We start from the raw sequence: 15,233 nt of genomic DNA, 5'->3' as shown, positions 1-15,233 counted from the left end.
TTTCAAATTAAAAGGACAAGAGAACACAACAACAAAAAAATACAGCAAATACATTAGTGTCTTTTTTTACTTTTGGCGGGCATTTTTGAATGTGAAAAAAACATTTTTATTTTATTTCGGTTTATGAATAATTCAGTTTTAGAACGAATTATGTTCAAAAATCAATTTATTATTAATTTTAAATACATTTATTTAATACTCTAAGTTATGCAACCAACGTGAAAAGAAATTCACAAGAATAAATGAATTCATTCATGAAAATAAATGTAATAGAAAAAACTATATTCGACGAGTGCAAAGGAATGCGGCAAAAAAAATGCAGACGTTTCTTCGAAATACGCATTGATGAATGGAACGTAGTAAAACCAATAAAAAAGATGTGTAGAAAATTCCGTCTCGAGTCTAGACGATAAAATTAGAAAAAAAAAAATTCAAATAAAATATCTAAGAACAAAAAAACTGCATATATTACTTCTATGTCTCGTCTATTTTTTTTTAATAGTTTCATTGAATTCACTTATTTTTGTTATAGAAATTACCTAACGTGGTTGTTTGACAAATTATCTTCATTTGTGTAAATTCAATGCGTAATTGGAAAGTGTTTTATCGATACGATCTATTTCAACAGCTAAATATACCTATCTCTCGTTTTAAGGTACTTTCTTTACACGTTTTCGCTTTTACACGGTTTAATACAATTTTTTGTATACTTTTCAAATAACACGGTATAACATTCAAAAAGTTACAATTACAATTTACACGTTTTTCTCGGGAACTTTAATAATTATTTATTGCAATTATGTAATATTTCTGAAATAATGTTGATTATTTGTGATTTTTTTCAATAATTTGTAATCAAAACGTACTATTTCTTGTATCCATATAAGGTTTGGTTTAGCATTCGCAACAATCGATGATTCATCGTTTTCCTAACCATATGTGATGGTGCGATTTCATAACTATATAAGGCTTTTATTACTTATAGAATAAACATTTTTTTAAATTGAAATAAAAATAATTAAATGTATATAAATTATACAATCTCTTTAAGTATATTTTTAACGTGTACTACTTTTCACTATAATTCAATTTTTTTTGTATAGAAATCCAAGTGGATAAGTTAATTAAACACATATTCATGATACTGTCAATAGAAATAATTGGATTTACCCTGAAATTTTCTTACCCCAACAGACAAAAACAATTCAAAAACATTGTTTCGTTGTATAGCAGAGGTCAACAAACCGCTGAAAATTACTCCTAATAGGGTAAACATGAACTTCCTGGCATTAATGACAAAGTTTATCAATTAAAATATTCTAAACATTTGGGTTGTTAAAAGATGCTAATACTTAAAAAAATACACATGAGAAGGTAGTCAAAAAGTTTATTACAACTTAGTTTTTACTTTCTTTCAGATCTTGGGGTAACGTAGGAGCAAATACATATGTTACACAATTCTGTTCTATACTTTACTTTAATTTATATATTGATTTAGGTTTTATCAGTTTAGATAATGCAGGTTTGTCTGGCCATGGATGCTTTGACAAGTATTTGCACTTCATCGCGAAGAAGGAGGATGAAAGGTGCTGGTTCACAGGACGATAGCCCTATTTAGGTGCTGTAGATGGGTTGAAAGGAAGCACGAGTCCGACGCAGAATTGGGAGTTCTGCTAGGCCAGAAAATGTTATCAGTCAAATGCTGAAGAGTGCGAAGAGCTGGGATATTGTAGCGGGGTACATATCAGAAGAAGAAGACGAGTGGAGGCTGCAAAGGGTCTACGAGGATAGTGGCAGTGGAGGCCAGCATTTACATGATGTAGTGGAAATGCCAAAGAGGCATAGATAATCAGCATCGCAGAGTAGTATAGTGATACAGGTCCTGCATGGTGGCGAAGAAGGGGAGAGGTTTTAGTGCGGTAAGAATCCCATAGTACCACGACTCCGCCCGTAGTCCCTATGTAATGTTTCCTCTCTACAAAAAAAAAGTTTGTTACGTAGATTTAATTTGCTGATTTCCGATGATTCTATTTAAATTTACTTATTTTATCTTTAAAAAGCAACTGCTATTTTAATTAAATTCATTTTTATATAACTATGAAAATCTGTAATTTTTTACATAATTTTATTAATTTTGCTTTACATTTTACTAAAAATATTTATGTTTTATCATCAAAATATATGTAGAAGTATTACAAAGGGATCATAAGTTATTATAATACTTTTAAATTTAATAAGTTTTAATTTTTTTATAATTTATAAAACATACCTTTGTTTAAGCATTATGGAGAAAGCATTAGGAATTTGGATTATGTGGATGCGCCGGGTACGAGATTATGCGGTTGTCTCCAAAAAGGATTAAGTAAAATAATTTCGAGCATACAAAATACTAGCCGACACAGAACATTTGCATATTTTTGTATAAACCGCGAAGTCCTCGTATTTATTTTGTAATTGCGTATTTCATCTTCGAGTTATTTCTTTGCACGTGTGTGGATTGTAAGGGATGTGCTTTAAAGGCCAAAGTATAACTAAAGTGAGATTCAAATTTAACGTTCTCGTTTACTTTTCGGCTAAATATTCATAGCATAGGGGGAGAAAACCCCTTTGCAACACAATAAAATTATGCGCGTTGCGAATCTCTCTGCAGGACGATAAATTAAATAAACACACATATAGCCATAACACTAAACATACAGTGTTAATTTAACTTATAATGCACACCGGAATTTATTGCTCCAACTAATTGTAATGGCATTTGTATGCCAAGGAATTAGTTCAATTACCGAACGGATTGCATCAGAACGACCAAACCCATACACTCTTCTCTTCCCCTCTCACGATCAACCCCCATACGCAGCGAATCAACCCCAAAAATCCACTCCGTTCCCGAGATTGATTAATTTTACGTCCCCTCTGGTCGCGACGTGATTCAATAAAAATTTTCATAAATTAACTTAATTGAAATGATCCACATCAAAGTCATTTTTTTGTAATTAACTTAAAAGTTAAATCAAAAATAATCGATTCATACTTCATCAGATTAAATATTTATATAGCAGTTTTAAAGTGAAAAAAGTTTTGAATTTGAAGTTTACCGGTTTTTAAAACCGGTTTTTATGAATTAATCTAAAATTAAACAAAAGCGGTTTATATAAATTGAAATTTTTACCAAGAATCAATTATCATTAATTAACCAATATGAAAATAACTATAATTTATATATAAAAAATTGTTCTGGAAACCAATTTTCTGTTAGAAATTTATAATTTCTTTTATTAGTGCTATAATATTGAATAACATTCATTTTTTAAATACTGAAATTAATAATACTGTTTTTTTGTTCTTTTTATATGTCGTGAAAATAAGGGTTGAACTGAGTATAATGATCTGTTGTTTGTTGAAGGGATGAGCAAAATAATTGAGAAAGTTAATATATTTAAAAACTTGACTTTTTAAGGAAAGTATAAATATTAACTCTATGATTTAAATACTTCAATTAGAAAACCGTTTTTTTTTTTTCAAAAAGTTGTTATATTCTTTGTATGAACCTTACTATGAATCTTATGAAAATAAGGGTTGAACAAAGTGATAATGGTCAGATGTTTGTCGAATAGAAGACAGATAAAATGGATATATTTAAAAACTTCAATTTTTATAATAAGTAAAAATATTTACCGATTTTTTAAATTCTAGAATTAGAAAACCGGTTTTACCGAACTTTACTTTGAATTCTATAAAAATAAGGGTTGAGCAAAGTGATAATAGTCAGATTTTTGTTGAATAGATGACAGATAAAATGGATACATTTAAAAAATTCAATTTTTAAAATAAGTATAAATTTCTACCGATTCTTTAAATACGATTTTATAACCGGTTTTTTCTTTCAAATATTTGTTTTCTGTATCAACCCTGTGAAAATAAGGGATGAACTGAGTGATAATGGTCTGATGTTTGCTGAAGGGATGAGCGAAATAATTGAGATAATGGATGTATATTGTTTTAGAAATAAATGAACGATTTTAATTGGTAGGCTTGATGTTATAATGGATTAAATTACCTGCCTAAATCCGGGGAAATCTAAACATGAGGACTCGTTGGTAATATTAGCAGCTGCAGACAGAGAGGAGTACTGCTCTCCAAGTTGATAAGATTTAATTGATGAGATCTCATCGATTCGGAATTACGCAAACCGGATTTGCGAGTTACGTAATTCCGGATGGGCTGGAGTAATTCCGTCAGGGCCCCGCACGTTATCGTTATATAATAAAAATGCTTCGGCGCGTTTCTCGCGTATCCCGTCTTTCATTATCTAAGTTTTAAGAGTTCTTCAAATATTCAAAGGAGCAGCAAAGAGGAAAATCAATGGAGCGATAATAAAAGTCAGCTTAAAGTGGCGTGTAGTGGCGATCGATTAGGTAAGTTTTTATGGGCGAGATAAAAAGGGAGGGTCTGCTATTAAAAGGTATTGGAAGTTAACTAAAGAAAAAAGTATAGATGGGATTGTAATTGAAATTAATTAATGGTGCTCAACACTATCTGCATAAAAACTACTTTTGCTACACTCAATAGTGAATACTTCACAAATTTATAAAATTTTGATGAAAATATATTGTAATATTCAGCAAATATTTATATGTAAAACATAAAAAACAATTAACAAATGTTATTGAAAATACCGGTTTTTTAAACCAAAATGTTTTCAATAAAATTTATAAATTAATTAAATAATTAAATGTTATATATAAACACTAGAATCTGAAACCGATTTTTATAAATTTGAAACGAATAACCGGTTAAATACATTACTTTGAAACAATTGAATATTATTTTTGTGTTTATATTCGTTTTGGTTGAAAACCGACACACTGCTGTTATGGTTTGTCCTATTTTTATTTCTCATAACTTGTGTAAATTAAAGAAGTAGTTAACTTTTATGTTTTAATAATTTTTTTATTTAAATTTAAAAAAACCGGCTAATCACGTTGATTTGCAGAAATTTAAATAATATTTCTGTTAATATTCTTTTCAATTGAAAGCACGACAAATCTTAATATAAAGCGTACAATATAGTTCCATTACATTGTGTAAATTAATTAAATTATTTCTATACATAAATAGTAAAATTTAGAACTTAAAAAAAACAGGTTAAATAAATTTATTTGTTGAAATATAAATATTATTTCTTTTGGAATTTCAATGAGTTAAACCTTTATTGCATAATTTTTTTTGAAGAAATAGATCTAATAAATTTGTAATTAATTGAAAAAATAAAACGATTAAAAACAACAAAAATGTTAGTATTTTTAGTTTAGAGACTTTGGTCGTTAGTCGCATGACAAAATTTGGGTAAATAAATAATTTTAATATTGAATTGTTTTATTATATAATTTTTTATAATTTGACAATTATTTTTATTTGTTGAACTTGTTTTTGACAATAATTGTAATTTATATAAATGTCGAGAGGAATAAATTGTACACTTATATCAATAAAAATGTAAGTGCAGGTGGTGTTTGTTGAAAGATGAAAGTAAACTCACTCAGTATGTATAGGAAAGTGGGACTGTTATTATATAGGACGAAACATAATATCATGTAAAATGTATTATTTTAGTAAACGTTTGAAATGTATTTTTTTGATCAATTTATGAATATCATATTTCCATATATACGCAAAGTATACTGTATATAATATTATGTATAGAAAATTCTTTATCATAACGTCAACTAAATCGAAAACATATTTTTTAATCCTGCTTTTGCTTTATATAATTTTTAGTGAAAAGAAGATCTTGATTTGTACCAAATCTTGATTTTGCTACGTAATCAGGATATATAAGCAAGATGAAAGTAATTAATATGAATTCCATTGAATACTGCCACGTGTTAAGCAGGAATGTCTGCTTTTCAGCGAAAGAAACAAATATTTAATTAAATACGCCAGTTAAGTAGAATTACGCTCATGTTTCAAGATTTGTTGTTCGTTGAGGGGGGAAAAGGAATGTAAATTAATAACATTTCGTATGGAATGTAATAAGCTAACAGGTGATCCGAACAGGCAGTAAGGATGTTATGCGTCATTAGGATCTTGCGATACGTCTTTCCCGCAGGACCTGAGGGCAGAACGGGGTGGATTTAATTATGAGCGATTAGATTTCCTTATTAGGCTTTCCTAAATACGCGCAAGGATGTACAGTATACGGGATGGTTGAATGATGATTATGACGGTCGTAAAATGGGATTTTCGTTTCTCTGCTCTTTTACATGCGAACGCACGTTAAATTTTATATAAGCTTTTCGCGGTAATTATAAGCCCGGTCCAAAATATGCTGCGGATACCATAGAACCGACGCCTCTTTCCGCCCACTCGCCGCCCCCCAGCGAAGCATTAACTTCAAATTAGGACAGCGAGCAATCTAATTAGCCACGGTCTGGAATCGTAAACCGGAGGGATGGAAAATTTCTAGTTTCACGTTGCATTTACATCACTCCCATTTGCACGCAACATGCATCCATCTATTCCGAAGCAGCCTTTCCACCTGAGCAGCAGTATTTACGTAAACATGTTGCAATTATTTTATAATCGACAACAACCGTTCCGAAACATATTTAGTAATTATATTGTTGGATATTTCAATACTTTATAGAATCTACCCCTTTTTTAGATATATCCTTAATTGGACCATCCCCTAAGCTAAGACGATTATTATAATTTAATCAGTTAATATGGTATAATTCTTAATATAAAATAATTTAACTTGCTTCATTTTAAGATATAAATTACACTACTTTTCTTCTAATTTTTATCATTTATTCCTGCTACAATATATACAACAATATTTTTAGAATTAGACAGTGTTTCAGCAAAACTAAATGCGACTGAAAAAAGTTAATAATAATCTTTATGGTAATAATAAAAAAAAGAAGAAAAGTGCTATTAACCATAGGTCTTTCTGCCAGAAAAAAAATATTAATATAAGAAACTAGAAAAGTGCCCATATCCATATTCTTTTTGAATATAATAATTACGTTTACATACATTTTTTGTAAATTTGTATTCTTATAGTGTATATTATATTTATATACATTTAATAGTTAATTTTAACTTACTTTTTCTTCATTTTATTTTTATTTAGTAGTAATAAATATACGAAAACCATAATTAAACTTTACTCTACTTAATAAAAAAGATATACTTAATGTTTTGAACGAAAGACCAAGTTTCGCGGGTGAATGAAAGAAATCGTTGGGTTTTCAAAGATGACGTTTATTTACTTAACGATGTTAACTTAAGACTAATGATACTTAACTTCTCCGAGCTAACAACCTTGACAACTTCATGGTGTACATTGTTGCCACCTTCCACCACTGTTACACACAAACATTGAACTTTTAAGATGTTAAATATAAATGAGAATTATTTGAAAACTTTAATATATTGTTCTTCAAAATTATTTTATTATAATATAAAATTAAAGCAATTAGAAAAATAATATAATCTAATAATAAATCTAACTTAAGTAAACAAAAATCTAGCCTAAATAAACTCAAAATATGATAAGCTAATCTAACGTATCTTAAAATCCAAAATATAATCTAAATTTAACCTAAACTAATATAAGCTTACTTAATCTAATATTAAATAAGCTAATATTTTATAATTTAGTCAGTTTCTTATAGTAGAAGACTAAAGAGAATTGAAAGTTTAATTAATACTTGTTTTGGAATCTATGAGATTAGTATAAACACTAACATTGTTCACCAAAATACTAATTTAAAGATTAATATTATTATTACAATCTAACTAAATATTAAGTAACCTCACATAACTTAGTATTAAGTATATTCACCTTACTTATAAAGTAACTAAATAGACTAATTTTAAAAATCTACTATAACAGAATACCATTAAACTCAAGTTGGATAAATATTATATGAAATGAAGTTGTAAAAGTCTTTAATTAATTATATTAATATATACATAAAAATAATTGAAATTGCAACCAATAAGTTAATCTTTGACTTATGGGTTGACTTAATTTTTAATATTGAGTACAAGTAAAAATTGAAATTATTTTTTTAATCTCTTATTACCGTATTTTTCAGACCATAAGATGCACCTGTTTACATAGTAAAATTGACTTAATATTGAATTGCATCTGAACACAAAGGTAAAAAAATATTCTTTCCTAAAAATTGCTCTATACATTTGGACTGTGTCCGATACTACAATATTTTTTTTTATGTTTTTTCTTTCAAATTACAACTAGTACTATTATATTTTTGATAAAAATCAAAACATGAATTTTATTTTATATTTTAATATGAAGATAAAGGGGAATTATAAAAATAAATACAGTTAGGAGGCTTTGAAAGTTGTGATGGGGTGCAATAAACATCTTAAAAAGATAAACATCCGACGACCTGGGCAAATTAAATAAAATGAGCCCAGAGCAAAAGTTTTAGCCGCGGCGGAAAGTTTCTGGTTTTGAAACATCGGAGGCGGCGGCTGCAGCAGATTTTTTTGTCTCTCTTTCTCTTTATATCCTTCCACTGCAGACTTTTGTACATTATCTACACAGTTCGATCCGATACAATGCACCAATAAAAATCTGTGTAATTGAATCAACTTTTGTTATACGACTTGCTTGTATTTCTACAGTTTGCATTATATACACTTCTTTTTATATATATTTTTTTGGATTGTTGTTTTTTATTATTGTTGTTGCATTGACTCAGTTGTCGTAAGTTTATGGAGAGGGGCGGATTGATGATAATTAAATCTTTTGTTTGCGGCCAATTTTCGGAGCGGAGTCTTCGCGTTTCCCCGAAGCCGTCCCCATTGTTTTGCAACTTAAACAAATGCGCTCTTCAGGGACGGCGACTACCTTCATTGTCGTCGAGGATTATTACATTTTGAAAGCAAACTTTATTTTAAGTCAGACGAAAACAAATACAACCCAGTCCGTCTCCAATAACTTTCCCATTTCATATCTTCAATTGCATTAAATCAGCATTCGACGAATCAATATTTTCCCTCTGCGAAACAAATATTTAATTACATCTGACACAATATTACCAAGTAAATATTCAGTTTGGACAGAAATAATTTCCGAATTCTTAATTAATTAAATAATACTTACTAACGTTATTTAATTAAGCATTTTATTTTACTTTTAAATAATACAAATAAGAAATTTATTACTTAATTAAAATTAAGAAAATAAAATAACAATAATCAACAAATTCGGTGGATGCGCCGGGTCTACATTAAATAATACTTATAGAAATAATTACAACTTATTTTTGATCAAATTTAAATTTGTATCAATAAAAGTAAAAAATGTAATAAAAAACTCAATAATCTATTATAAAGGCTTTAGTACAAAAATATTTACTAAATATGTAGATTTGTATAATACTTACATGAGTAATTATAATTAAAAATTCTATGAATCTTTATATTTAAGAAATGATACTAAAAATACTAATTATGTACTTACTAGTGTACATTTGAAAATATTAATGTTATTCTAATATTTTTTGTGGTTACGCCGGGTTACTAACGTGTATTTTTACAAGAAAACTGTAACATAAAATGGAAAGTATTTGAAAATTAACACTTATGAGTAACATTTAATAAATTAGTAACTATAAACGGTCAAGTTTTTGAAGCTTATAATCGTTGCTTCCTTTATGAAGAATGGTCAATTCCATATACTTCTGAAATATTATGTTTTTACGCGGTTCTTTCGTCCCATGCTTTATAAACGGCCGATGAACTCATATATCAATACTGAACTCTTTATGTTGTAGTGATTGAATGGTGTTAAACAAACCCAAATCGAGGACATCGAAATTGGGGTTGTTTGGTGGTTGACAAATCATTCTTATGGTCCACCCATATTCAATACCAGTGCGAATAACTTCCTCATCATCAACTGCAATGTGGTATAGCATTATATTGCTGGATTTTGATTGGCATGGTTCTACTACCAATAGGCCATTTTTATTTTATTGGGGGAATTAATGTACTTGTTCGAATATAGACTTTTTGGACTAAAGCGCTGAGCCAGTATAAAGAAATCTCAAATTAATAAAAACAGTGGCTGGCGAAATTGTGCAAGTGTGGAGAGGAAAATAAGAAGAAGAAGACTTTTTGGATAGTTTTTGCAAAGACAACCGTAATAATTAACCCTAAACAAATTGTCATCGGGTAAAAAACCAAAGAAACAATTATTACAATATTTTATCTGTTCACTACAAAAACTATTTTGACAAATGCGTGTATTTCAGGCGACTACTAAAGTCACTTTGTCCATTGTTAATTTAAATAAATAACTAGTGATACACTTAATATCAGTATTTAAATAATCCTTAAAAAAAACTAAAATCCGACACTTATTTTGTTACGAATTAAATACTTTCCTCTATCCTAAATATAGGTCTGATTAAATTGAACTCAAAAATTTTACTATGGGATTAGTTGAATAATGTCTAATATATGACTCTGGTTTTGATAATATCTAGCTTTAAGCTGAAAATCTGGGCCACCTGGGAAATATGAATATTCACTAATTGGCTAATCTGTGTCCTGGCGAGTAAAGGTTCTGGAACATGAAATGTGCTATAATAAAACACGATAATTCTCGACGGATTTATATGCAGCACATGGCGTTGCCCAAATTCACTTTGATTACGGAAATAAAATGCGTACGATAAAACGTGTAATTGGTTAATTACGTTTTGCATAGATTCAGTATGGGTTAAGCAATTTGCAGAGTTGTTACAAAATCAGTTTTATAACAAAAAAAAAGAAAAAAAAAGTATATAACACGTCTGACATGTACGTGTTCGGAGTAATGATATGAAAGTGTACAATATTTCTCGAAAACGTGACTCTTCTTCAATAATTTTCAGCATTTAATCGACAAAAACAGAACATTTTCATGACAGTAAAAGTAAATTACTTTCATTAAAATGATGTCAAATACCTCGCATAGTCCGGCTTCAATCAGTTCCGATTCACTAGTTTCATACAGTTCGGGATATTGCTTACTACTCGGACTATGCAAGGCGTTGCTGTATTTAAATAAATGACAAATTTTACAACAATCCTTAAGTTACTTATTATTTCTATATATGTTTTCTATTTGATTTGGTCATATTAAACATATTTGTAGAAATTTCAATGGATTATGTAGGAATTACGTAATAGTAATTACAATCTGTTGTGGGTATTTCGGGAATTGTATAAAAGTTTTGGAAGTGGTTTTAAATGAATTTTATAATTATATACAGTGTTATATAATTCGGTACGAAATGAGGCGGGTGAATGGGAGAGTTTATGAAATGTTAATAAAGTTTCTGGAAATAGAAGATGTGGGAATGATCCGGATCCAGGCTGTGGAATGAATTTAATTAGTTGTGAATCGTGCGACCGCTGCACGTGAATTCCTGCAGTGGCGTAGGCGGTTAATCGAACGGCAGGATTTGAAATGATGTTGCGGAGCGTCGGCGTCGATGCAGACGGACGCAACGAGAGGGCGTCGTACAGGGACGTAATCAATTTTTGGACTTCATCAGAAGCGTATTGATTGCAACTATTAAACATTTAACAGCCGGTGAATATAAGTTCATGATATGACGAACGGGTATTTCCAAATCGAAATGCATTAAATATTTCCGTTAAGTGTTTAAGTGTATCCAACGAAGAGTTGTTGTTGGTTGAAGATACCAGTGGCGTTCTTTTAAACTACTTGTAGTTATTTAAAGTACAAATATTGCATTATTCTTATCGTTAGGAAAAAGTATTTAAAAAAAATACAGGGCTAAGGTAACTAGTCATGATTCGCTTAACGTACATATGATTAAAGAAATTATTATAAGCTGAGACAATCAAGGTTTGCACTAACGTACATTTTCATACGAATGTACATTTTATCGTCGGATCACCTGTACACTCTTTAAAAGTTAAGATCAATATATGGGCTTCATCAGTTTCGTATTTATTGCACCTATTTACTAACTAGTGGATATAAGTGATAATACTAATGGGAATTTTTATATCAAAATGCATGAAATATTTGTGGTTTAATGAAGGATAGGGATGTTGTGCTTCGAAGAAGAAGTTGATATTTACTGTATAATAAAAATAATTGTCATCGTGCTTATAGATAGAAATGCAGTATTATGATTGAAGTTTTCATAAAATTATAAGGTTAAGGTAAATAGTCAACGCTTCACTGTAATTGAGTATATTCAAGTTAGTGCATATAAGTATGAAATAGAACAAATAGGTATTTTTCAAGCAAAAATATATTAAATATGTAGATCAAGTGATTTTTTATATAAAGAAAAGTATTTACGTTTTTTTTAAAACGTTCGCAATAACGTACTCAATGTTCCCACAACCGTACACTTTATCGTCAGATCGCCAGAATATACTTTAATAGTTAACATCAATTTTGGAGCTCAGCAGAAGCTTATTTATTGGAACTATTTAGCAAACTGTGGGTATAAGTACGTGATATGACAAACGGGTATTTCCAAATCGAAACGCATTAAATATTTGTATTAAGCGTTTGCGTCTAAGTAGTCCCAACGAAGGGTCGGGATATTGTAGTTCAAAAACTGTGGTGTTCTGTTAAACTACTTGTTGATTTTTAATATATAATCAATAATAATTGCAAATTTTATATAATATAGTTTAATAATTTCAAATGTGGCAAGTAAATTAAGTACTTACATATAATTAAAAAAAATATTGTACGGTAAGTGAATTTACATAAATTTACTTATTTACATTGTTTTTGTATACACGTGTCTTAACATTCGCACTGACGTACACAATATTCAAACGAACGTACACTTTATTTAAAATCACTAGTCCATACTTTAAAAAATAATATATTGGTTTTTATTAGGATTCTATAAAATTCATAAATAATAAAAGTTAATAAAAACGATTACTTTGTTACTTTGCTTGCTAATTAAAGTTAATACTGTTTTTAATGATAGAATCAAGCAGTCACTACGAAAAGTAAATGACGTTTTTATTTTATATAAATAAAGTTGACGTTTCTCTACCAAATTCGAATTTGTTATGCAAATTATCTACACATAATTTAATGTTGATGTCTTAATAACATTTGTAAGTAAAATGAATAAATTTCAATTTAAGATACAATTATTTTAACTTTTTGTTTTTCAGGTGTTACAAGTTTATTAGCAAAAATGATAGAAATTTTGAAGTTCCAGATATATATGCAGTATATGAATACCTGAAAATATTAGTTTTGAAAGAAAATCGAAAGATTACCTATATTTTCATAACATGCTTCGTATTAAATAAGGTAATGAAAATATTTATTTATGTTTGTATTTTGAATTAATTATTTATTTAGATATAATTTGTACAATTCAATTCCTTTTTCATATATATCTAGGTAGTTTGCAAATAGTATATAAAACACAACAAATATATTTACACTTATATAAGGTATTTTATACGTAGAAATTTGTAGATATTAGAAATACACTAGAAATGTTTTTAGTAAATATTAATTTTATGAATTATAAAGGTTTGTCCACACTAGTTGTCATTAGTATTTTTCCTTATGCTTATTTTTATACCTTAACGTTATTACAAGTCAAAAAGGAGATATATTAAAAAAATAGAAGTTAGTTTGTTTCACTTAATCCTTATTAATTTATTTATTTCAATAGTGCATTTCTCATAAAATTATGCTGCGATATTTTAGTCTAGTGAGTCCAGTATTTTCACAATTCATCTCCTTCCATTTCATCGTGCAATACTTAACTTTCCAGATCATTGAATAACCTCTATAACACTACGACCCTCAATGAACTGAACATTTTCTCCAGCAACTTCTACCTGTAACCCATCCTTATCATCCATTTACTTGAATTATTCCATTTCATTTTCAGTTAATCATATTTGATTTATATATGATCTTTTCATTTCAATCTACTATTTCAAAAATGTTTCTTACTTGATTACAAATCTTTGATGTTTAATATTTCTGGATCCATAATTGAGGTAGTACAAATAAATAGTATTGCCTCTGTATATCTTTTTCTTCTTATTAATGATTTCTGTCTACTCCTTACTATAGTGCTGGGAAAAACTATAGTAGTTACATATAAATTTTACTTATCTATCTGGTTAATACTCAATGTACATAGAATTTACTAGCTGAATTAAAATTCAGGAAATTTTCAGTTCTTAAAAAGTAAAATTAATAGAAATACCATTGCTAATCTTTACTCTAATTTTATAGTATACATTAGCTAAAATTAGACTAAGATTAGCAATAATATTTATAAAAAAACAGCCTATTTCGTAAGTAAAAATTGTTTGGGAATCAAAACGATTTTTCTGAATTAAGTTATTTATGTTTGTTATTGTATCAACCAAACAAAAATGTGATTGGGACTATTTAGAGTTGAATTGATTGACAAACTTAGGTTTTTTTTGGTATGTAGTGGCAACGTCCTTGCTTTACTTGAGGTATTAGGTAATCTCTTGGCTGTGATATTTAATGAACAGTATTGTGATAAATATATGTTGCAGGAAGTTCGGGTCACCCCTCCGGGTACGTCCCTGCGCTGGGGCGTCGGGGTTATAGAAGCATGAGCAGGATGGGACTATCGAACTTTATAGCAGCAGGAAAAAGGATGGAAAGTGTGAGGAGCAGAAGCAGAGGAGAGTAGAGTGCCGCGCGCTGCTCCATGGCTACCCACCATCCGACCATCCGACAATCCGACCGGCCGACCGACGACGACGCCTGCTGATCCTGCCACCGAAGTATCCGAGGCTGCCGACTTCATTCAGTCCTCCTGCAGAAGCTCGCGGAGTGCGTACACTGCCGCACTGCATACATACAGACAGACACTCGCTGGTGCCGATCCTTGCGAATCCTGAGAGCGCGCGCCAAAGGTATGACCGTCGCGACGTGCGTGTGCCTCGCGGCATCCGCGTTGATCCTCCTGGTGGTCGCAACCGTCCCCGTCGTCAAAGGGGACGGCGAACCCTGCCAGCCGGACAAGCTGACCGTTTACAAAGTGGTGCTTCACACGTTCTGGTCCAGAGATAAGTTCCCAAAACATTACCCAGATTGGCGTCCACCTGCTCAATGGTCCAAAGTTTTCGGTATGTCTTATTTTAACTTCTCCAAAAACCACACAAAAGTTTAATATTATTTAGGG

General features: G+C 29.8%; 2 protein-coding genes across 2 annotated transcripts in view; one reads left to right on the top strand and one right to left on the bottom strand.

The window, feature by feature from the left end:
• Positions 1-1,691: 1,691 nt before the first annotated feature.
• On the bottom strand, positions 1,692-14,970 carry LOC108557445. The gene is made up of 2 exons (XM_017913951.1): positions 14,769-14,970; positions 1,692-1,975 (listed from the first exon to the last, which is right to left on the bottom strand). The coding sequence occupies exons 1-2, from the start codon at positions 14,902-14,904 to the stop codon at positions 1,692-1,694; spliced, it is 420 nt and encodes a 139-aa protein (XP_017769440.1). The 5' UTR covers positions 14,905-14,970.
• Positions 14,865-15,233, top strand: part of LOC108557489 (spondin-2) — a 106,740-nt gene continuing 106,371 nt past the window's right edge. Inside the window, exon 1 of the mRNA XM_017914016.1 lies at positions 14,865-15,177. Coding sequence (XP_017769505.1) covers positions 14,967-15,177 — 211 coding nt within the window. The 5' untranslated portion in view covers positions 14,865-14,966. The remainder of the gene's footprint in view (positions 15,178-15,233) is intronic.

Source organism: Nicrophorus vespilloides, unplaced genomic scaffold (assembly GCF_001412225.1).
Source record: "Nicrophorus vespilloides isolate i.1.1-1 unplaced genomic scaffold, Nicve_v1.0, whole genome shotgun sequence".
NCBI classification, from domain to species: domain Eukaryota; kingdom Metazoa; phylum Arthropoda; class Insecta; order Coleoptera; family Silphidae; genus Nicrophorus; species Nicrophorus vespilloides.
This window is presented reverse-complemented; position numbering and strand designations above follow the sequence as displayed.